The sequence below is a fragment of the Sinohyriopsis cumingii genome, chromosome 11 (genome assembly GCF_028554795.1).
Source record: "Sinohyriopsis cumingii isolate HCF-2022 chromosome 11, ASM2855479v2, whole genome shotgun sequence".
Taxonomy (NCBI): Eukaryota; Metazoa; Mollusca; class Bivalvia; order Unionida; family Unionidae; genus Sinohyriopsis; species Sinohyriopsis cumingii.
Window position 1 is genome coordinate 2,325,100 of NC_142971.1, and position 26,038 is coordinate 2,351,137.

Genomic DNA, 26,038 nt, shown 5'->3' on the forward strand with positions numbered 1-26,038 from the left:
AGACGCTCAGCATTAAGAGGTTAGTGTTAGGACTGATCGGCCTGGTGTCAGAATAATGTGACTGGGTGCAACATCATACTACACGTTTGCAGCATGATGCCCCAGTGCTATACATCACTATAAACTGCCACACTGCAGACATCATAGCAATATGACTGAAAAATTATTCAAGCTACGTTAAAAATCCAATCACACACACACAATTCCATTCTACGATCCAGAACCAACACTAATTCCGTACTACAGTTCTTGCATTTCAATCCAATTTTGCTTTTGAAATGTAGTGCCACTCAATTCATAATGAACCCATTCATTTCAAACACTCGCAAATACTTATTATTCCTGTCTACAACTGAAAAATATCTATATAAAAAAACGTGTAACTGTGTTTTATGCAAGGGCATGGAGATGCACAAAAACTTGCACCTGAAGCTTGAATAAAACCCTGACTGTGGATAAGACTTTACCCATCGATTACCCCAGCTTGGGGATAAATTCCGACCGTGGCGATTTATTATATATCCTATGACTGCTCCAGCTTGAGGGCAAAATCCAAGCACATCCCTAAAAAGATAACAAGTATAGCGGCTCTTTACCTTCTGTAAATGCCACTTGAGCTTCCTGATGCTGTTGTATCTGCCATTTGACAGAATCACGAATGTGGATATATTTCTTAATTGCCTCTAGTTGTTGAGCTAGTTTAGCTGTATGAAATTCCTTTGTGCAGACTCACTCATTATTAATATTACAACAGTGATTTAATTACACATCACCTGTCAGCACACCGATGATAAGTCAGTTATTTTATAACACACCAACAAGCTTGCCCCTTGCACCCCCCCCCTTTTTTTTTTATTTGGGCACCTGTGGACATGAATCTGCAAGGCTCAAATTGTCATTTTTAATATAAGATCTCAACATTTTTAAGGCCTTAATTTTAAAGACATCCTTAAAACCCCCAAAAGGTTATCAACTGGATCACCAGCCTTCGTTTAGAGTAACAGCAAGTATATATATATATTTAGGTCTAAGGAAACACAATAAAAATGTTTGATTTAACAATGACATATTTGCCTCAGGTCTGTGATCCTGAAGTGAATATTAACTGTCCATTTATTTTCTTGGCTTTTCTTTACTAGGAAATTGATTATAGAGATTTCTGCAATGGTGAAGGCAATGTAAAAATTGGTTACTATAACATACTTTTTACGCCATGTTTGAAAAAATAAATCCAATGGAAAGGTTATAGTCTGAAAATCTTCATTAAATTAAGTTAATATAGGGGAAAAAACTTTAAGAGTTCATAAATATTTTTCAGTGCTGAATAAAGATATAACATAACACTTTCTGCTGTGATTTTAATAGTTTCTGAGAGCATGAAAAATTTCTAGAACTATAATGTATAAATGTTTTCAAAAGATTATATTAATATGAGGGAAAAATCTGTTATGAAATAAACTGACAAGATCTTGTATGAATTCATGTTATCTTTAAATATGATATTTGTGTGAAAATATCTGGAAGAAAAAACAAGATGGTGCCACTCACACATACAATGTGGTTGCCACAGTAGCCATATTAAGAAACTTTTTATCGCTACTTCTGAATGGATAATTGTGTCAGCGTGTCAACATGTGTACAAAATACTTATGTTGATGTCTAGCAGGTCCTGAATGAGAATTATGGTGCTGTACAGACATCCTATAAGGCCACCAATGTGGCCATCCTGAAAATCTTGGTATAACTACTTCTCCTGAATGAATCGTCATATCGGTGAAAGACTTCTTATGTCTAGTTGGACGTAAATGAAAATAGTGCCAATCTAACCTCCAATATGGCTGTTTTAATGGGCATCTGGAAAACCCCTTCCTTGCTACTTCTCCTAGATGGCTGGTCATTTTGACATTGTGCTTTCACTAGATGACCTATTTGATGTCTGGTTGGCCGTAAATGGAACTATGCATATGGTTTTGATGTCTAGTTGGTCCTAAATGTGGTTTTTGCTGCTCATAAACTTCTAATGGTATTATAGTTGGTTCCTTAATGAAACTGCTGTACAAAATTAAAAGGTCTTCTCACTTTCTGTCAAGTTGGATACAATTATCTTTACCAGCTAGGATTTCTTGATCCTCTTTTTTATACATCAACCCTTCGCATATGTAGTTAGCTAAAACAGTATTTTGAACAATTAATTGCCCTCTTGCAAATACAATCCCAATTGCATGCTTTTACCAGTGTGAGAGCTCCTTATATAAGTAGCTAAGTATTCAGTAACTGAATTTCCACATCCACATGCATCAACTCAGAATTAAAAGTTGCAAAACATATACAAATTTGAAAATCTTGAGACATGTGTCACTTTGCATGGTGGGTGTTATGATTTAAATGCAACAAGGAAATTGAATTAGGGTTAATTTCTTTAAGCTGTATTCAATCATGGGGCCCTGGATTATAGAATGGTCTAGGCATACACATCACTAATCAACTCTCTCTAGTCCAACCAATGTGTGTATATGAGAAAGCTTGCCAGTAGCGTTATGTGTGTTGATTTCTTCCAATAAATATGTTGGCTGCCATGTAAAGTCTATGATGTCCTGAAAAATGGTGTTAAGCTCCATACAAGCAAGCTAAACAATCAATGATATAATGGAACAGTAGACACCATTTTAGCTAAATATGCCAAGAATTGATTTAGAGACTTGGTTAGTGATGATGACTTAAAATTGGCAAGGGATTAAAAAGATAAAAGAAATGACCTTTCATGGCACTGTAATATAACAAATGAGGTAAAACAAAAGTTTATTGCATTTGAACCTTTTGTTTTTTCACAGTTTCAATTTAAGTCATAAGGCCCCTTATTTTGCCTTACCAAACATATAGCAAGTTATTACCTCAAGCCCTAGCACTAATAATGCCTCACAAGTAAGCAGTCTTTTATGAAGTCTCAGGTCTGAGTATATGTCTAGCAATACTTATGTCCAGTTTGTTTATAAAATTCTTTCTCACATGGTACAGTTTTCAGAGAGACACGATAAATTCAACAAGTGTGGTAATGAAGGGACAGGCATTCTTTATTTATGCACACATCCCAAAGGGACATTGCTATGTTTGAATCAACACTGAACTGAAGAATGGAGCATCAGCTGCATCAATTAAAATATTGTGGCCCACACAAAATACTGCAAGGACTATAATCAATTTATGAGTGCAATGGGCATGAATTACTGTAGCAGACTGGAGGAAGTAATCCGAATTTATTAATATCTTGAAGCTAAATATAGTAAAGTTTTCATCTATAATCTGTGGAATCATTTTTGCACACAGTTTGCAGGATTTGTCTTTGGGTCATCGTTTTTCTTTTTCTTCATCTTTCTAGCTTATGGTATCTTGATAAGTCTTATGGTGCCGTGCAACTGCACTTGATGATTACCACAGCCAGTGACATTGTATCAAATCTTCTGGGATCAGATGATTCAATGCAAATTCCACATAACCTATCACCATCCTCATGTTTGCCATCTGACTTACTAAGTTATTTTGCCTAAAAAATAATAAAAACAATCTGGTCTGATGTATTGATAGCGTTCTGAATGACCATAATATATTCTCTGTATCTATCCTAGAAAATCCTGAGTGGATTGCTGTTTGGTTTTAATAAACCAAAGTAATCCAATGAAAGGCATTTTACAGACACAAGTGTCTGTTTCCTGTATGCAGTGATTAAATGATAGTATTATGTCTTTATTTTTTTAAAACTGATGATACATATGATCACCTTCAATGTGCAATATTAGTTATGTTAATTAACGAGTGGGCAATATTTGAATTTCAAAGATAAAAGTGTATGCCATGATCACTTTAGTAGGATGATTTGTCAAGTGAGGTTATCTTTTCTGTTTGAATAAATATTGTTAACTAAACTATTTTCGCAAGTTATGACATAAGAATGATTCAAAGAAAGAAAATTCATTAAATTGAACATATAAAATGTAATACTGCAACAGAGTCTAGATGAACTATTTCTTCAGAGACACAATCCAGACTCTGTGGCAGCAAAATTATCAAATAGGACACAACTAAGAGACAATCACATTTTCAGTCACAATGGTTTGACAATTATCAATGGCTTGAATTCATTGACTGTGAAGGCAAAGTGATTTGCAGTTACTGCAAAAAAAGTTCCCAAACTGTCACAGATTTTAAATTCTACCAGTGGACTTGTAAGTGTAACTGACAAATTCAGGATTTAATCAAGCAAGTCTCATGATAGTATTATACCTAATAAAGCAAAATGTAGCACAGTATATTCATGACACTTAGGCCAGCATGTACAAAATATTCCTCAAGTTACAGTTGCTAGCACTCCACTAAGAAATGTCATTTTATAATAAATAAAAATGTAATGGAAAAAAAAATCGATAAAGTGATTGCACTCTTTAACATAGCCTACTACCTAACTCAATAATGAAAATGATTTGGTTCATTATATCTTTGTGTTTTATGGAATAAATGCATACATCTGATTGAATTTTAGGCAAGAGACTGAACTTTTGGGTTAAGTTAAAATGTATGTGGAACAAATGCATTTTCTAAAACTACTTGTATCAGTGTGCATTGTGACTTTTCTTTAAGATAACTCTAAATGGTACTGGGTATATATCATTTTCTTCAACTGCACACTGTTGTCTTCCATTTGATTTGATGACTTACAGCTATACTGTCTACACAGTAGGCCTCAACGTCAGGAAAAATTCTGTATACTTCAGTTACAGCTGAAATAAGTTTTGCATTAGTACCTGAATCAGACAAAAAAGGTTGTGTTCTGGTGTGTGAATAGAAATGGCTAAAAGTAATATAGACAAAAGCCATAAGAGTACACAAGTTACATATGAAAACCACCAATTCACTTGCATGTGTGGCATACAAGTTCAAAGATTTGCTTCATGTTTATTTCTGTACACACATTGTTCAACTCATAAGATATTTTAAGAGCTATTTCTCTATTGTATGCATAATTCATTTACAAATGTGATTAGTGGGCCACACCGAAGGCCATACTATTAGTTCACTTGGCAATATGGTAACGTCAGCTGAAAAGCATAATCATCCATTAAAAGAGCATTATGATATGAACATTAGGTATTTAGGACATATAGATTTTTCTTTTCCAAATGGAGTCCAAGTAATTATTGCCCAATCCAGGTATAATTTTGTACACAAGTAAAGAACAAAATAAGATAAATCTTCATTTATTTGCAATTGACAATACACTTCTTAATGAATATACACTTTTGCATCTATTTTGTATCACTTGAATAAACAATATTTCTTTCAGTTCATTTTAAACTTTTATTTTATATCACTTGAGTAAACAATATCTCTTTCGTTTCATTTAACACTTAGAAACAGGTTCTTCCAGTTACAATAATCAACTCTGGAAACAATAAACAAACTGGAACTTTTGACCTAATTATATTACATTTACTAGGGTTAAAACAATAAATTCCTTAACATAATAAATTAACAGTTCCAGTTAATCAAACACAAAATCACCTTTTATACAGGGTGCGAACTGTTAATATTTACAGGATAAAGCTTATAGTTTCCAAATTGATTGAAGCTTACATGTTGCAGTTGCTGGCACATATCTATTTCCAGCATGGTTTGCATACATTCCACCTTTAATAATTTTGTTACTTCCCTAACCCACCCCATTCAGTAACAAGTATCAAAAATCAGGCTCATTCTAAGGCAAAGTCTGTAACTTGTGTACCACAGTCATCAGAGAGACAAAGATGCAAAACTTTATGATGCCTGTCAAAGGAAGAAAACAGTTTGTTGTTTACCCAAGTTTTGAACCAGTTAACTTGAATTCTCAGACCATCAATTGCTACAGCCCCACTAATTACAATTGTTAGGGAATAATGAGAACTCACCTTCAGTTATCTGTGTATATATATAATTTTAATAACCAAGAATACCGGATGTCTGGGAACATTATAGCATTCAATGGTAACGTCAGAACTGAGATGAGAGAATTAAACAAGCATAGTACATGACATAATATATCCATAAACTATTGACTGGGAAAAATACTACAGAACACCATTTCTGCTGGCAGTAAGATGTTGAACCTATATGTCATAAATATCAGGTTGGACATCTAGGACCAGTAATATTCATAATGGGCAGTACCCACCCCCACCCCCCACCCCCCAAGTGAGAAGGGCCTGATTTGTAATCTAAGCCACCCAACCTATCACAGCCTTTATAGTACTTGAAACAAATATTGAGTAATAGTAAAACAACTCTGAAAGTTATTAAAACCAATTTGTTATATTTCCATAACTCTGCATAGTTAACTGTGCAAGCAGACTTAAACATATCAGTGTATGACAGTTAAATTGAGCTATAGCATCGATTAACAGAAGCTACGAATTCATCAACAAGCAGTGAACAATCATCTTCACAATAAATGTCAAACATTAGCATCCATAAGCTGTCAAGACAAGTTGTTACACTGGATATATAATCATCCATTTATTTCAAACAAGCTGTGAAAAACGAACCTCACGTCCGCTATATGTACGCTGGCCATTGCAAAGGATGCTTTAATAGATTAATGTTTATCGTCGTGTCTTGACAACCATTTTGCGCGCGCACACCGGAAAGTCATGCTATATATTTGTTACTTGTGAACGTATTCGTGGGCAGTACGCTATATATTGTTCCCGTGACCGTATTCACTGGCAGAATGCTATATGTTTGTTCTTCGTGAACGTATTTTTGGGCAGTTACTTTGTCATCTTCAACCTAAAGGTCAAAACTGCCCATGAAATATATATATCTGCCCACGAACCGAAAACATGAATAGGACTATAACATAAGTGTATATACTTATTTTCAACATATACATAATTACTATGTAAGAAATACAACCTATGTATATGTATTTTGATTTGAAATGTAAACTATATCATGTCCTTCCCGTAAACCCACTTTCGGGATGACTGCCCACAACGCACCTAAAACGTGTATATATATATATATATATATATATATATATATATCTGTGTGTGTGTGTGTATTGTTTTCATTCTCCATTTTGAATTATGTTCTCTATATATCAGTATGCATATTTGCATTTAACATTGGTTTTAAGCAGTACTTTATTTTCAAGTAGAAAATATTCTATTATAAACACATTTGGTGCATGTTTAAAAATTCATAATCATATGCAGTGTTTTTTGAACATGTGGCTTAAAAAGAAAACAATAGAAGTTATTGATTGTAATGAGTTTTAGCTGCGTAAATAGATTACATTATTATAATTGCAAATTAGTAACAATGTTTAATCAACTACCCTTAATCAACAAGTTTTGTTTTCACTTTCTAAAAGTTCACTATAAAATGGCATTTCAGATTGTATTCTTCATCCTAATTTCTGTGTTGCCAATATAACCTTACCGTAACTGTTTAAAAACAACACACTGAAGAATTGGAAGTTGGTATATGAATGAGAATGAATGAAACCTATGAATCAACACAGCCAACATGCAAGTGCACCTATTTTTAAAAAGAAGGGTTTCCTTAATGTAACCCATACATGCAAACCATTACGCTTTTGGCGTAATTATTATGCTTTTTTCACCAAATTACGCATAACTGTGTTCGGATTATGCGTTTTCAGTATATCCCTCTCCAAAAAAATTAATAATTTGTTTTCTCATCCCACAGACCGTATTCTAGAAAAGATGGCTTCTGTGTAACTATGACATAAGAGATAGCTTGTCCAAAGACTTGCATGCACTTTTCTAACAGTATTATGTTCTATTTATAGCAGTTGCCCTACTTCAAGAAATATGCTGGTTTCTACTTTCAACTTTTGACCTCGGTTTCTATTTATAGCAGCTGTATGGCTTAGTTAGGAGAGAACAGACTGGTTTTCTAACTTTTAATCTTTGCTCGTAGATTCTTTGTTCTAATTCAGAACAGAACCAGTCTGTAGGTAATTGGTGCTAAAAGTCAGGTTAGATTTATTTAGTTGATGCATGTTAGAGCAAAAATAATTTTCTAATAATTTCACAGATGGATTAGGAAAAGATGAAAAACTGATTCAGAGGTGAATACATGAATTACACAGTACAGCATTCCATTCTATGGATCTTCATGCCCTTTGCAGGCTGCGTGGAAAGGATTTTTATATTGGTCATGGTGGTAAAACAAGAAACCTTGAATTAGCTTGTTTGCTAACTTCAGGACTGAAGTAACTTCTTTTTATACAGCAGAACTAAATTGTGGCCACGAATTTTATAAATGCAGATGCGTTATCTACCGAGTTCTTAATAAAACACAGACAACCTCTAGTGGTAGAAGACTACATTGGTCCTTTGTTCAGGCAGATGTTTTGTGCTTCCAAAATTGCAGAAAATATGCATGTGCCAGAACAAAATCATCTAATATTGTTAGGTGTTTAGCAGAAGATACTTCACTTAAAATTGCAGAAGCCATTAAAATTGGGCCGTTTGGCATTGCAACAGACGTGTAGTGATTGTGACAAAAAGTTGTACCCAGTCTGTGTAAGAGACTTTGCCAACGAAAAGGGCAAAGTCAGAGAGCTTCTTTCATTAACAGATTTAACAGTAGACTCCACTGGAGAAAACATTTTATTTATTTGCTTGATAATACTTTGAATAAACTTAAGTTGGCATAATTGTATGGGGTTTTAAGCAGATACTGCATCAGTGATGACTGGAATGGAGTTGCATTCTATATTTTGAAAAATGTCTCCATCATTGTACATATCAGGATGTCTCGGTCATATGATGCACCATGTTGCAGGAAAAAGCTGCTGATAAATTAGAAGAACTCCTGAAGTATCAAGTTGGCACTCCACTCTACCTGACAATGTACTTCATACGGATAGAGTTGATTTTGTCATCTTATTTCCCAGCTAAAAGACCCAATAACTGTAAGATATAAATTTCCTCTTCTTTGTCAGGTTATGAAAGGAATATTGGGTCTTTACCATTCTAATGCTGACTGAGAGATTGTTCAGTATTGTTAATAAAAATAAAACTGAATTCAGATCCAGGCTCTGTAACCCAGCACTTAGTGCTCTACTGGTGTGCAAAACATTCATAATCTCAGCTGGTACAAAGTGTTTTGAAATGTAATATGAAAGTTGGTTGCTTTTTAAAGCTCAAAGTGTTATATACAAAAACTTGAAGCAGTAATTGATGTTACAATTCCAGAGGGATAAATAAATCATTTTGTACATATGCTCATTGAATTTTTATCATGCTATATGTGGATTACTCTTTTTGCTCAGATTACTCTTTTTGTCCACTTGGATTACACTTTTTCCTTGCCAGGGGTTGGCATGTATGGCAACCACTCACTTGATAGCTGTGTTATGACAGTCCTTTGATACGCGTATTTGGATGCCAATTTTTGATCTGGGACGCAGAACATCACTGAGGCGGGAGTCCTCCATACACCTGTAATAGGTGTGCGGCAAAATTCGAAGACTTGCCAGTCCTGCTTCAGCTGCCTGCTTTGTGGGAAAACGTGTTGATCAATTAGCTGTGCTGATATTTGCAATGACAGAATTCAGTGACTGAAAGACCCCTTGATGTACATATATGTTGCCATTTTATAAGAGTACATAAAAAAGAACATGATGCAATAGCTTGGCGGCAAGTTCGAAGGCTTTGACTGGCAGCGGGGTGGGAAAATGTACTAATATTTACAGAATCAAGACATGTTGAGACTTAAACAAAATGCCATTCATAAGTGGGTGACAAGTCGCCTAAAAATGTAAATTTTTGCCTTCTGTTAGGAAAGCGAAAACAATTTCTTTCTGTGATTATTTAAGAGGTACATTGACTATACCATATTTTTTTTAATGCCCCTTGCCTTAGCCCGGTTAGTTCTAGTGTTGTATTGAAATGTGTTCATCAAGGCATCAGTAGCTAGGCCTAGTTTTTATATCAATTATGTTGACAAACAAACTCTTGACCATTCACAAGCATTATGTTTTGATAGCTGATTGACCATTAACCCTTTTCCAAGTAAGGTAGCAACTATCCATTTCTTGCACGACAACATGATTCTGGGGTGAGTGTACACATTAGTTTCCCCAGAATCAAGTGCCTGTGGTCTGGGACGTACCAGTTTATTAGATTGTCTGTTTTCTTAAATCATCGGGCAAATATATTCAGAAAAAATATAAAAATCTTTGAAACCAAAGTCTAGGTATTATTTTATTAAATATGTAACTTTAAAATGCAAATTATGTAGGTCACAAACATATGGGACAATGCTATGTTGTGGAATTCGTAAGGTGCGCTTTAAGGTCTAAGCTGTTTTGTGACGAGAAAAAACAGCAAATCAGATACTATTTATTTGCCTAAAATTACTACAAGTACGTATACAAATAAATAAATCATAAATTTGCGATCCTGTCAATGGACTATTGTAATAAAGCTATACTATAGTAAGTGATTACGTTATGAAAACCTCTCCATCTAAAAATAGATGCACTCGCATCTGTGTTGATTCTGTAGGAAAGAAGGGACTGCAACGTTTGATGGTGGGACTCCTATTTTTACCAAAATGTGAGTCCTGGACTCCTAGTTTTAAAATCCTAGCGGGACTTCTGATAAGGTTTGATTATTTGTCTACATACTTGGTGTAATGTTAGGCATTGCTTAAAATGTATTTGCTTGACTGTTTTTTTTTTTCTCCATAATTTTTACACGAATGAGTGAACTTGGACCTTGATCTTACACTGTCTTGTGAATTCCACAACATAACGTTGTCCCATATGTTTCTGACCAACATAATTACATTTTAAAGCTAAATCTTCAATAACTTAATATTTAGACTCTGCTTTCTATGAATTATATATATTCCTGAATATATTTGCTCAGTGGTTTATGAAAAGAGACAAATCTAATAAATTGGTACTTTTGCAGACACAGCACAGTGATGTTGGCCATAATTTTCCCATGACAGGTTCACTAATGGTTCCAAAATGATTGTTATGAAGAAAGTATGTACACGCAGCAGTTAAAATATTCATGTTGCCAATTCTCTTCTAAAACACAGATTGCTATTTACATAGCTTAAGTTTCAAAGTACAAATTTGTCTGTTTGTATCATCAAAGGATAACTTCCAGAAATTGGGCAGTGATACTTCCTAACTTGCTTGGGAAAGGGTTAACGGTCAGTCTGCTATCAAAACATATGCCTGTAAATGTGCAAGAGTTTGTCGGCGTAGTTGGTATCAGGACCAACTATTTGATGGCTTGAAGCCTACATTTTACTTACCGTTGGATCGGATGTATTGGTGAGTACATATATATTGAGTACATATATATAGTATGTGAATTCATGTGATGGAGGGATAGCTGTGGAATTCAGAATCAAAGTTTTAAGTGACTTTATTCCCTTAAGTCACAAAGTCATATTGTAAACATGCTTCTACTTTACTTAATGGGAGGGTAACATCTACAGACTATAGCACCTGCAGATTAGACAGTAGGAAGTAGACTTAAGCATATACTATATTCAACATAATATCCATGTACTGTGATTTAAAAATGATTATTTTGGTAAATTTTCTGAAGTTTGAGATCATCAAAATAAGTGAACACCAATGATATCACAAGTAGTGCTGTCAGCCAGAAAGTGCATACTAGAAGAGTTAGCTCCCTTTATGTTAGGAACTGTCTATTCTAGCAGTTCATTTTCTGTCTCAGAGTGGTTGTACCCTTTACAAGTAAGGTATGTTTTTTATACTTATTTAATCAACAAAGTTAAGTGCTAACATACATAGATCTGTGTAGTTGTAGGGTTGGGAAAATCGTGATGTTCTAGGTGGATTTTAAAGCAGCAGCCTTCCTCCCATAAGCAGGGTTAGAAGTGAACCTAAAAAAAACCTAAAATTTAATTCTGACTGTAAAAACCTATTTAAAAAAATACCTGAAAAAAATTAAAAGCAACATTTTTTTTTTATTTGAAAAAGTAGATCTACCCCAATCCACAAAGAAATGCTTTTTTGAACACTGCTTTTGCACAAATTATGCAAATTAAATACATCTGTTTATATTATATCATTCATTTGATACTCTATCAAATTTGTAATAATTGTTATAATGAAGATAATCTTGTAACTACTTTTTGAATTGAACCTCAACATAATTTAGAACCCTTTTAAAAAAAATATTTAAAAAATCCTGAAATTTTAAATTTATTTTCATTTCTAAGCCAATGTGAGCCAAGTTAGGATTGTGCATTTAAAAGTGGCTTTATTTAATACAAGTATTAACAAGGAGTGGTGTGCGAATCTTGAGACATGATCAGGTATTACATCAAATATGATGCATTAAATGAAAATTACGCAAATTGTTAAATTGTTGCTTTGTTTACATTTGGATGTTTCTTCAACAATTCCTATTGGCCTACATGTAGGTGCTTATATAAAATGTTCTAAACTATGCATCCTCTATCAATGCTGTTTCATTAGTTGTTTTGTAGTAAATTTATAATTCGGTTTGTAGGTGGGCTTTGGATGGATGTTGCAGCTGAAAAAGATGTTTGGCTGGCATTTGGATGTCACCCCAAGATGGCAACAGATTTCAACCCTTGGGCTGAGCAACAGCTACAAGAGTGTGTAGAGCATCCTAAGGCAGTAGCTCTGGGAGAGATTGGGCTGGACTATTCAGGAACGTATGTTTATATTTAGTCTCTCAGCTCTTTATTCAGTCAGATAATGTGTGTGTGTGTGTGTGTGTATGTATGTATTGTCTCCGTGTGTATATATATACATGGCTCGAAATCAGTGGTAGTCCACTAGCCCGAGGCTAGCAGATTTCCTGTCGGACTAGTACCTTTCATAATGTTAATAGTCCGATGGGCTAGTAAGTTTTGGTTATCAGTAGTTGGCGTTTGTTTATGCCATTCCCTAATAAAGACTCGACTTAGCAGATGTTCTGTAGAATCAAAGCAGTGGCCATTGTAAGCAGTCATAAAATATTAGCATGAGAAGATGATGTCAATTTCTGCCTCGGAAAGGTGCGTTTCTGTAGCAAGAATCCATCTGATTTTGTGCATTTCACTTAACAGCACAAATTATGGTCCTGTCATTAACAACGGAAGTTTGGTAATTGATCCTAATTAATCTGATAACGAATTAAATGAAAAAATGATGTGGTATCACACTTTATTCACTCGACCACAGTGACAAACTACAAAGCGGTATACCACACAAAAGAACACAGCAAAAATTATTCAAAGAAATTAGTTTGCATGTTATTTTTGTTTAAGGTTCTTTTGTTGTGCTCGCTACCTGAACACTTCAACAGTCGTAAACAGGAAACTACATATTTTACATTTCCATCGAAATAATTATAAGAATTGGATCAATTTATTACGATTACGTTATTGACACATCCTTTCCATACTACTTTTTCTATGATGATAAGAATAGTTTTTATATTTTTCCCTTACAAGAATGAACAAATAATTGAATACATGTGGAGATATCCTAGCAGAATGCTGTACATTTGTTGGGAATTAAAATCTCTGAGTATTGGCATCTAAGATTTGAAAATTTTCCGCCTTATTATTAATTTCAACAATACATTGAGGTTCAATTAATTAGGAACAATTACCAAACTTATGACTTGTGATACCATAATTGGAGCTATTAAATACAATGCGCCGAGTTTCTTCCTTTGATGTGAAAACATCTTTACCAAGCTGAAACTAACACTATCTTCTGATGCTAATATTTTATAAGTGTTTACAATAACCACTGCTTTGATCATGCAGAACATCCGCTGAAGTTAAGTCTTTGTTAGGGAAAGGCCATTTAATTGTGAGAGGGGCAAAGACACGTGTTTTGAAACGTGTTTCTTGCTATGACTTTCTTATATATAGGACACTGAGTCATTCCTTTTCTTGCTTTAAATAATTCGCGTCAGCAGTGTATCCCCCAGGGGTGCAAAATTGAGGGTACAGAAAACCCCTAGGTGTCAAAACTGGGGGTCAAATAAAAAATGTGGGGGTCAAAAATGTACTGACAAATTTTCATACAACTCGTACTTTTTCAACTTGAAATAGGATATTGCAACTTGCACAACATACTCTCTCTCTCTCTCTTTCTCTAAACATACAAATACACCAACATGCACAGTTAACAAACAAATGCATTGTCCATTCAAAGAATAATTTATTAGTTCATTTTTCTTTTGAAGTCGTACTTTTAACAGTCTCCTCAACAATATTATAGCCCAACACATTACATATAAGCCAATACAAAAAGCCAAATAAATCTTTTTAACCAAATGGGAGTTAATTTGCTGCCTTTCATCAAATGTGTACTATCATAGGTTTCATTGTACTTCGTCCTAGAACACATTTATCCAGATATCAAGAAGGATACTGATTCATCTTCTTTCTAATAAGTTACACTTGAACTTTAAGATCTTTCTTTTATTGCAGTAAAAGTTAAAAACCAACAAAATCTGCAATGACCCGCTGACTTTGTAATCCAAATAACGCATTTGTGTCTGCAAGTTTACTGATTTCTTTGTTGTGAAATAATGTCTTAGGTTATAATGTGTTCTCCAGATATCTTATGGCGAACGAGGGCCTATTTTTTAAAAATTTAAAATCCTGTCACGAAAGGAATATTCACTTTTGCAGTCTTTGCAATCACGTGATCAGAAGTCACACTGGTAATCATAATGAATATTCCAGTCAAGGGAATAATTTTCTCCATTTTTCATTAAAGTTAGATCCACAGTTACTATTTTGTGTTCTGCTTCTTTCACTTTCTTCGCTAATGCTTTTTAGTGCATAATGTTTTAATCTGGAGATCACTTTCTAGTGCAACGAGCCTTGATGTTAAATATCTAGAACAGCTTGCTGAGCTCGATGGAAATCGTGAGAAGCTCGTGGGATTAGGGGAAGCTACTCCATCATAACATTGCCTATGCTAGTCTGGTTCATTGTTTTATACGTTCCCTGCATTGCGCAAGGCAGGGGGAAAAACAAAGCGGGGAACCAGTCAATGCCTATACGCGAAGTATATATGATGCCATCCATCGTCCAGTGCATTGGGTATTAAATAAATCATGATCATATTATGAAAATCCTTTGCATCAAAAAAACGCACGGTAACAAAATGTGTGCGTCAATTTTCTTCAATGTGCGTCCCTGACGCACAAATGTGCGTAAAGGGAAACACTGCGTCAGCTATACTATAACATCTCGTATTTCACAACAAGGCACAATTCCCTCCTTATAAAACTTGCAAAATGTGCCATTTTATAGAAGGTGTTCAGCCACCGGAAAGAAAAGCATACGTTGATAGAATGATGAATAATTCTTATGATAGGGAAAAGCATAATGGAAAATTTCAGAAGAAATGGACAAAAGACGGATGGCTGAACTATGACGAGGAAAGGAACATTATATGGTGTAACTGGTGTACACAATTCGCAGAAACACACAGAAAAGATTAAGTTTTGTTGTGGGTTGTTCGAACTTCAAAATTGAATCGGTAAACGTAGATGAAAGCTGTGTGACATTGTTTTGTGAACAGGACTAGTAAAGATTTGGCAGGACTAGTAAATTTTTCAATATACTAGTCCCTCAGGCTACAAAGAAATTTGTGTTAAATTCGAGCCCTGATATATATGCGTGTGTGTAGCAGCAGAGGGGCTGAACCCTATAAAATATTTTGCTTAACAGAGCCTTCTATCGAGGACATTTTAGATAGAGATATTATTTTCACAAAATAAACACTTCAAGTCAGAAAAACAACACAGAATGGGCTTTCTCTGCTGATTTGGAAGAGTTATCTCATGAAAATATCTACCCGTACAACTATTTCCTGATACAAGGGTCTATGCTGCGAAAACTTCTCGGGGATGTTCAGCCCCTCTGCTGCTCTGTGAAAGTCCCTGGCAGGGTTTGCCTGTCTAGTTAAAAATTTTATCTAACTCAACTCGATACCGTGTTCGAGGATCATGTAAATTTATTGTTACAAATCCGTGTGGTTTTGCCTGAGCATGACTAAAGAAATTTCTGAATTTATTTATGTCCATGTCGCCGCTGCACCAAGTCTGATGTATATTTCATAATGTGTGTGTGTCAACGCCGTTGAACACCGCAAGAATATTACAGTTATCTCTGATCACTTTTGGTATTTGTGTATATCGCTGTGTTACATAAATCACATCAGTGTTTTTATGTCTGCTGCGTGAAAATATCCTGGCAGGGTTTGTTTGTTTGTCCAACATCGCATCATCGTACACGACTAAATTGTTAATTCTCCCATCAATATCATCAATGCTCGGCGCTTCATCGATGTCAGTGATAAATTCAATAACATTATCATCACCGCTTATCGACGCTGCGCTCTCATTAAAATCTTTTAACACGCTGTAGCATCACTGATCATCCACAGACGGGGCTATCAAATACAACTTATCCCACGTCATCCACTTCATTATTAAATTAAGTAACAACTGCGTCTTACCCGACCCAGATGGGCCTATAATAATCATTCAAATTGAGTTTGGTAGCGCTGCGTGATGCTTGACAGGCTATCGTCGTTTTGTAGCAGAAAAGTCAGTGATCTCCATTAGATATATTATAAAATAATATGGATTTATATTGTGTGAAATGTAGAGCACGTACCCCAACCGAGGACATAACAACCACTACAACAAAAAATAATTGATCTGCGCTTACAGGCAAGTGTGAATGATGCGGCACAAGTAAGTTTAGATTTATTCCGTCAGGTTAAAAAAAAAAAGGAGGTGATATCACAACCAAGTTAGGAAAATTACCAGGAACTCCGTGGGCTAAATACCCAGGAGAAAAACATCTTCCAGGATATAATTACTGTGGTTCTGGAACCCGACTTGATATCAGACTTAATGCCCAAGATCAGCCCAATCCAGGTGAGTATCCGATAAATGCTTTCGATAGCGCATGCTGTGTCCATGATGTAGCTTACCGAAGCAAGGATTTGCAACAGCGCCATCTTGCGGATGTGAAATTAATTCACGCGTTAAATGCCATCACTGATAAATCTTTCAAGGAAAAGTTAGCATCCTGGTTAATAAAATCTGCAATGAAAGGTAAATTAGCGCTAGGTGCTGGTATATAATGGAGTCGATTTATTATTCCCCAAGCGGATACTGGAGAGGTAGCGCAGCAATTAGTAAACTCCCTGAAGCAGCAAAAGTTACACGAGTTACTGCTAAAAATTGGTTATCCAAGCAGGCAATATGGCAAATTTATCTACCGCGTCCTAAACAAATTCACTTTGCACATTTTGATGTTAGTGTGCCAAATGAAGTTCATCAGGCTGATATATTATTTCTGCCACATGATACTATTAAAATCCGAAGACGTCAAAACACATACAAGTACGCGCTAACTGTAGTTGATGTTGCAAGTAGATACAAAGATGCGGAACCGTTAGCGACTAAAACAGCATCTAAGGTTGCTTCTGCGTTTGAATGAATTTATCAACGAGGACCTCTACAATGGCCGCATTTGTTACAAGTTGATCCTGGCAAAGAATTTCAAGGTGCAGTATCATCACTGATGAAACAACATAACGTCACCATCAGACGAGGGCATACTGAAATTCACTGTGATCAGGCAATTGTTGAGCGATTTAATCAAACACTTGCTGAGCGGTTATTTGGATATCAGTATGCGAAGGAATTCATTCAGGATACGAGATCTCGTGAATGGGTTGCAAGATTACCAAGTGTGATAGCTGCGCTAAATAATGAAATAACTCGAACAACCAACATAAAACCTGCCATCGCGATCACAAAAAATATATATACCCGTGCAACGTGATTCTTCAGCGCGGCCAATACTGGGTAATGTCACTGAGAGATATTTATATGAACCAGGTGAACTTGAAGGCGGTAAAAAAAGAGCAACTGATCCTATCTGGAGTATTACCGCACATAAGATATCTAACATAACAAGATTGTCAGGCAGACCAGCAATCTACAGGTTGGATGTAACTGCTCCTCAACGTGGATTCACACGTGAGCAATTACAAGCAATTCCTGAGGACACCCAATTACCACCGCGATCACTTAACTAGCACCAAGGGTGCCTGCACCCAAGGCGCTGGCGTCTCTACTTGATTACACTCAAGGCAGGTCAGCATCACATTATCACGTGTATGACTGCGGCTGTTTATCTTTTCTGTCTACGGTGAATTACTTGGATTATTACTCGAATACTGCCATAGCATTATACAATTACAACTCGCACAGTGATTATTCTGCTGTTGTTTCAGCGCAACAACGAAGTCATCATCGAGGTCAAAATCGCGATTATTTTTTTTGTCACTCTGTTTGTAACCAGCGAGTTTTTTTTTCTTGTTATGTCACTGGCGACTGCGTCGCTGTTGTTTTCAGACTCGTCCAAGACAATTCTTCGCAGTTGAGATATTCTTCTGACTCTGGACACAGCTAAGTAAACTAAATTTGACCATTCGATGCGGTCGTCAACGATCCAGACAGTTGTGTCACTGATAGTTAGTCCTTGAGATGAATGTATCGTCATTGCGTATCCTAGCGTCCACGGGGATTTATTCATTTTTAGTGCATCTTTGACAGCATTAATATCAACTAGCACAATATCATTCAATACTAAATTCTGTTTCCTTGACTCTGTCCCTGACTCTGTTCCCGGAATATCAACATCTATATTTTTTGTAACCGCATATCAGCTGGTCTATAACATAACGGCACTGGCAGCATTGGAAACTTTTCTTGTTGTAACTGAAATAACTGCTGTTGAAGTGTGTCTCTGACTATCTTTCTACTTGCCACTATCAAATCGTCTGGTTTCCACGTTTTCCAAAAGTCGCTCATTGAAGTTTCAGGAATCATCTCGCGCATAATTTCGCATTGAATTTTATTCGGTTGTAATCTGATTAATGTTTTAAATTCCTTCAACGTTGCATCAAGTGCTCTATGATCATCAGACACTTCTTCGTAATAATCAACAAAATCCCTCAGCCAATCATGTGGAGATGGCCCAATAAAAGGTGGTGGCTGACCGTGATCGCCGCACATTATCACTGCAGTATTCGCTGTTAGCAGCCAATTCAGGAACAATTTTAATGTATCTAACGGTACCGTACATATCTCATCCCAAATTATTTTCCCAGGAATATATTTTGTTCCCATTCGATCTGACGTCCATACACCGCTGCTGTATTTGAAAAAGCTGTGATAAGTGCAAGAATTGACTCCTTGTTGTTTCATCTCCCTCGCGAGCCTGTGTGTAGGTGTTAGCACAATCATATCTGAATTTCGAAATAATTCAATCGCTCGAGTTGTCTTACCAGACCCACCCAGCCCATTCAAATAAACAGTTTTGTGTCTAGTGATTGGATCATACACAGATGGTGCGTTCGACATTTCTGATAATTCTGATTTACAATAATCATTCTTAATTGTGACATCAGCGGATTCACAATATTCATGTAACATCTCCGCTTTTATTCTCCACGAACTCCATGATTCATTGTAAAAGTCTTCGACACCCTTTGTAAAACGAGCCAGTGATTCTAAATATCTGCTACTGATATAAAATGAATCCGTTGCAACTCTAACTGCGGTGTCAGGAAATCGATTTATCATTGATAGCAAATTTATAGAAGCATAAGCTAGCATCGAAGATCTTAAATGTGTGTATTGAGGCGATTCTCCGTCGATATAACTTACAATTGTGCCCAACTTTTCCCCGTTGGACAAGTAAGCATCCTCCTGATTACAAAATATACTTCTCGCAACGGCGTCAGCAATTATTAAATCTAGTTCAGCATCGTCGATAATCAGCCGCGAGTGATGTAGTTTATGATCATATGCACCACCTTGAGTAAATTTACCGATTATTCTTCGTCCGAGATCTTTTGCTATTTTTTCACTATTACTAAGTTTGATCTTAAGAATTTTAGGGGCCTCACCGACAGTAACATCCATGGGAGTATTTGGACTCTCTCGTGCATACTTGCTAATGACATCGTCTACACTGATACGCTCCGGTGTTGGTAACCAAACTGAGGTCTGCGGTCGATATGATATGATATGATTGCTTCACTGACAGTCAACGATACCAGTATTCGGCTGTCGCGCATATATCACAATAACAGTATTGGTGCCCAGCGCTTTTCACTGAAGTGTCTGCCAAACCAAACATAACAGCACGGATGAAGTCCCGCGGCAAATTCAAACGACGTCACACGAGCAAATCCTGTCGGGTCAAAGTCGGGTAAAGGACCGTTTATAGCAACTCGTATCATCAAGTTCGTGGGATGTCCAAATCGCTTAAAATATTCGCTGCACTCGCCCATTCCGAGAAAGCTTCCCGGGTAGCAAGCAATCATATCCACGGAAATCATATCCCGGTGGTCGTATCGGGTATTCCACAGCCCGCCTTGCCCATACTCGACACAACTCAAGTGTATGTCCAAAAGAAACTTACTTCGTGTTGGTCTCCATGAATTTCTTTCTCTGGCAGCGTGGGCGGCAACACTTGGAACTGTAAAACAATTAACCAATAACTGTTCAGTGTTTTCTTTCGTATATTTCTCTGCGAGTTTTTTCATTTGTTGTTGCAACAACTCCATCCGGTATAATTCACCGTTGGGTTTTACAAATTGATCATACTCGGAATCTTCGGAACTTTTAAACAACCACATCGATACAGGGTCGGTTTTGCTTATCTGTTTGATAAAGTCAAATATGTTCCCGTCGGAAAACTCCGGGGGGTAATATTTCACAACACGATCCCGCGGAAATATCGTAACCGCGTTAGTCCAAGCGTGAGCGTTATGATCAATGATATTTATTGGAGCTCTGTTTTGATTATATTTCGATTTGTATAACACTTCCTTTGTTATCGTTGTTACGGTTATGGGAAATCTTAATGCGCGCTCTAGCTCGGCAACATTGTGGATGATTTTAAATGACGACCACACGTGAGATGCGCCATCGTTGTGGAATTCTTTTTTGGCATTCCTGATAATATCAAACAGATCAGTCAGGGCTCGTCTCCGTGAATCAGGAGTTAGTCTGTCAAGATCAAATCTTCCAGTGCCAAACGCAGACAACCTCGAAAATTCCTCCATATTATATTTAAGGCAAACATTTAAATAAGAAAATTATATATATGAATCAATGCAAGTGGCTTGGTGCATCAACTCGCTGTAATAAATCCTGCAGAGGTGAATTCTGTGGACAACATTCCCAAAGCGTCAGGCGGGGGAGTTTAGGGCCGATACCGTGTCTGCGATGTGGTATTGGGGTCAGGGGTAAAACACAGTTATGTGCGGGCTGCGGAGGAAAGCGATACGGGAACTCAAGCGATATTACAATAAAAAATCCAGCGACATATCCGAGCGCGATTATTTAAATAACTTTTCAGACAAATTATAAATTAGACAAATATAGTATTATATAAATGAGTCAAGAATTTGTCCCACATCCAACCATTGAAAATTATGAAGCATCCCGCGAGGGAATAGTTAGGCACCGTAGATTGAAAAAACCAGTTGGTGTCATTGAAAATTCTGGCTATCTAAGATTTACTGCTGGAAAGAAACGTTACTATAATCATATTTTTGTGCACGAGTGTTTCCATGGAGAGATCAAAGATGGTCTTGTGATCGATCACATCAATGGCGTCAAAACCGACAACAGTTTATCCAATTTAAGAGCTGTGACGCAAAGCGAAAATTGTAGCAATGGTAATACTGGCCGTAACAATAATAGCGCCAAGAAAGTTGTATCCATAAATTTAGGTACGAATGAAGAAAAAATATTTCAATCAATATATGCAGCTGGCAAGTATTTTGGTATTTGTAGGGCTTCAGTTCAATGTGTTGCAGAAAATATATGTAAATCAGCTCTGTCAAAAAATAAGCAAAAGATTATTTTTCATTATCACTAAAATCCTCGGATTTTCAAACGGAGATAACTCCGTTAGGTATATCTCATGCAATTAGTTTCCTCCCTTTGTGAGATGTCATTGTGGGTAAATTCCGCGTTCACAAATACAGGTATTTTTCAATTCAGAATTTGTTAACTGTCCGTTACCACTAAAGGTAAATCATTTACAGGTAACACAACTCGCAGATGGTTTTCTTTGTACAAGGAAGTAAATAACTTCCCCTTATCCTTAACATCAAGGATGATTTTATCCCTGACAAAGTCAGGAAAAAAGGCGTAATTGTCTATTTGTCTTTTTTTTCACAGTTGAAATCTTTATTTTATTACACTTGTTTGGGTTTATGGTTCATCTGTATTTTCCACATGATCATATTTAAGAAAAAAACAAATAAAACATTTTAAACAAGTCAGGCCCATCGCGTGAGCTATTTTTGAACTTCCAAGTATCAGTCGGTTTATATACGATACGATCCTATTAGAAGACGGAGTCTTCGAAGTTCAACAGCAATCCATACCGTCTCGTCATATCCGCTCATGGCAGATGCTTTTTGTGTCCATCAGGGGTTGATTTTGAGGGGATGGTATTGCCCCGCTGTTGAGTGTAGAAAATGACTCCGTTAGGATAAGTACTGTAAATACTATATGTTGTGCTGTCCTACTGTAAATAGTGTAAATACTATATGTTGTACTGTCCTACTGTAGGCTTGCTAAAATGCGGTGGCAATTTAGAAGCTTTACAGATGTAAATACTGCATGTTGTGTGTTGTCCCAGTATGAACCCGCTAGCATATCATCAGGTAGGCCAGGGGTTCACATGGGGAATGTCTCGTCGCTCGCAAACACACCCTCTGGGCCTTCTAGACTGTTATTTGACAGGTTAGGGGCTCACATGGGGGTCGTGTTTCCGCTCCTGAGTTTGGTAGGATGTCATGTGACACCCTAGACTCAAGGAGATGTGGTGTCTATTTGTTTCTTTTAAATATATAAAAATATATATAAATATGAATTACGAAAATATCAGTAATATGATTGCTGCTGTTAAAAAATTAGAAAAACAAGGATTTAATTTATCACTAAATTCTGAAACAATCATGTCTGATTTTGAATCTTTACATGAAGCTAAATGCGCAGGGCGTTATATTCTTCCTGCTCAGTATCGGTTGATGAAAAGAATTCAAAACAATTTGTATAAATCGCTGGCTACCGTAGAAGACGCACAAATAAATGAATTTGTTTCATTGTCTCGTGCAATTGAAAAGATTAGGCTGGCACTGGCGGCCGAGTATGAAATGAAGAAGATAATAAGTACCCGGGTAAGGAAGTTAAAGGATTGTATGTCCGCTGACAGCGTCAACGATGAAATCAAGGACGAAGCCAAGGAAGTAAATACCGCACCTTGATTTCATCAAGGATAAAGTCAAGGAAGTAAATACCTCAACTTGATTTACCTAAATTGAAACTGAAAAAAAAATATATCACTTTTTTTTTACTTCCTTGACGAAGTCAGGGTGATTTCATCAGTGTGATAAGTTGGTGGGGTTTAATGCAGGAGTGTGCATATTGAGAATTTGATCTCTGTCACATACAATTGAAATAATATGCTCGCGTCTGAGACTATCTAACTGTTGCTGTGTTAGTAAGAAATCTTCGTCTCCGTATTCATCAATAAGCAATCTAACGTTAATTTCTTCTTGTGTAAATGCAGCCTTGACTGCTTGCTCGAGCACTTGTTTGTCATACACAAAAACACCGGTGTGGTGGTACATATTTAAGATATAAATTTAAGATCTAAATACACGTATATATTCAAGGATTTGATGTATACTGCAATGCGCGATCACAATATGATCTTTTTTTAATACCTGAAGTTGGTTATCAGTCAGTATAAAATTGTCATTCCCGTATATATCAATGATTATTTTTTCCGGGGTAACTTTTCCGGTTCTAACAGCGCTATCAAGAAGTTCTTTATTATGTATAAAACATTTCACGCAGTGATACATTATATAATACTTGCTTGATTAATTGTCAGTAAAAAAATATTTTTTTTACTAAATTCGCATGATTTTTACTAGTAAAGTACCCTTCCGGGTTGAAAAATTAGACGATTTCTGTGATTTTTACTAGTAATTATCCCATAAATGCCGTGAATTTGTCAGTGTTGCAGAAAATATATATAAAGTAAAATATTTTTACTGTTGCACAAAAAATGAATTTCAGTCGATTTCTGTGATTTTTACTAGTAAAATACCCCTCCAAATTAGCAAATCGGACGATTTCTGTGATTTTTACTAGTAAATACCCCATAAATGCCGTGAATTTGTCAGTGTTGCAGAAAATATATATATTTTTTTATTGTTTAAAATAATTTATTGAAATATTTTTTATGTTGACAGTGACATTACTGCTATCGTCATCATCGTCAGTGCTATCATCATCAGTGACATCAGTGCTATCATCATCAGTGACATCATCATCAGTGACATCAGTGCTATCATCATCACATTTTTTCTTCAGGGACATTATTATAATATAATATTATTAATTGAAAAGGCTTGGAAGTCTTCAGGATTGAAAGTCTTAAGACTGAAAATCGTTTTACGATGAAAGTCCTTAGGATTTCACCCTGATTTTATCAGGAGACTAATATGTAGTGTTTCATTTTGCAAATCAAGAGGATTTCCACGCAGGTCTGTCAGCGCGAAATTTATTTTGGTCAGCCATGGATTATGACATCATAGATAGACCTGATTGATTGGCTCTTGCACGATTAGAAATCCAGGTGGTTCTTTTGGAGTAAATGAATAAAGAATAAATCCTTGCCGGGCTTGATTTGATACTGTCGTGTCCGTGCTGTAACTGCCATCGATGACATCACACACAAGATTGACCACGACCACTTCGGTGATGTTTACGATGCCCGGGGATACATGTCGGCCACCGCCCGAAATACTATTGTTATGTCTGAGGATAGTTGGCTCCGGTAGTGTTTGCTGGTGTCGTGTGAGTATGTCGTCGAAGGACTCATTGATAAGATCGTCGAGAGATTTTTCTAACTCAGGTGCGTTATATCCAGGAAATTTAAAATTAGGCAGAGTTGCCTCTGTTATTTTGTATGCAGCAAGAAACTTTTGTTTATCGTCGCCGTGGGATTCAATTGTTGCCTGAACCATTACCCGATTAAGTTCTTTTATTTGAAATATAATGCGATTAATTATTTTTATTTGTTCGATAATCTCATTCTGCGTTATCAGCGGGTATTCCTGAAAACTGTCGTAGTTGCGTTAGACGCCATTGATATTCTTGATTATAAATTTTAAAATATCCGATGACATCCCTTAAGGCTATACTTGCTGCGATGGATCCTCCTTGGTATCGAGACGTCCATGTTACATCATTGGCAGTGATAAAATTAATTTGGTTAGGTTTATCGGGTCCTATTGTGAATTCGCGTATGAGAGTTAAATGAGTTTCAATCGATTGCGGTCCAATGATTATATCCCAATTGTAAGATTTGGTGGTAAAATCGGATTTTTTGGGTTCACCAGGTAACGGTACCTCTCGTGGTGGACTTTCAGGCCATCCTAACACTGTAGTCTGGGGTGTTTATTTCGATCACGGATGACAGCGTTGGCTCATGAACAGTTATTTCTATTTTTGATTCCTTCCCGGTGATTCTTTTTATTCGACGTTGCAGTTCCTTGTTGATTTCTTCGATTTGATAAGACCCGGTTGATAACCCAATGACGTTCCAGTCTGGGGTGCCATCGGTGTTATTTTTATATGCAAAGACAAACGAATTATTTGCTGGCAATCCGCCAAACGATCTTGATCTGATATTGGGCCAACTGTGTTATACTCATAATTGTGCTAACGCGATCTCGCTTACTGGAATCGCAGTCGAAAAATTAATACTGAATTCTGGCTTAGTTGAGGTTGCTGTTAACAAGGATGTTCGCGCCGGGCTTGTATTTGCGACTATCTGCTTAAGTAATTCCGTCATTATTTATCTGCTGTCGTTT

At 36.3% G+C, this 26,038-nt stretch overlaps 1 protein-coding gene across 1 annotated transcript in view; it reads left to right on the forward strand.

Moving 5' to 3' along the window:
• The window catches only part of LOC149787520 (uncharacterized), a 108,974-nt gene that overhangs the window by 56,999 nt on the left and 25,937 nt on the right, over positions 1–26,038 (forward strand). Inside the window, exon 3 of the mRNA XM_089973647.1 lies at positions 12,567–12,735. Coding sequence (XP_089829773.1) covers positions 12,567–12,735 — 169 coding nt within the window. The remainder of the gene's footprint in view (positions 1–12,566; positions 12,736–26,038) is intronic.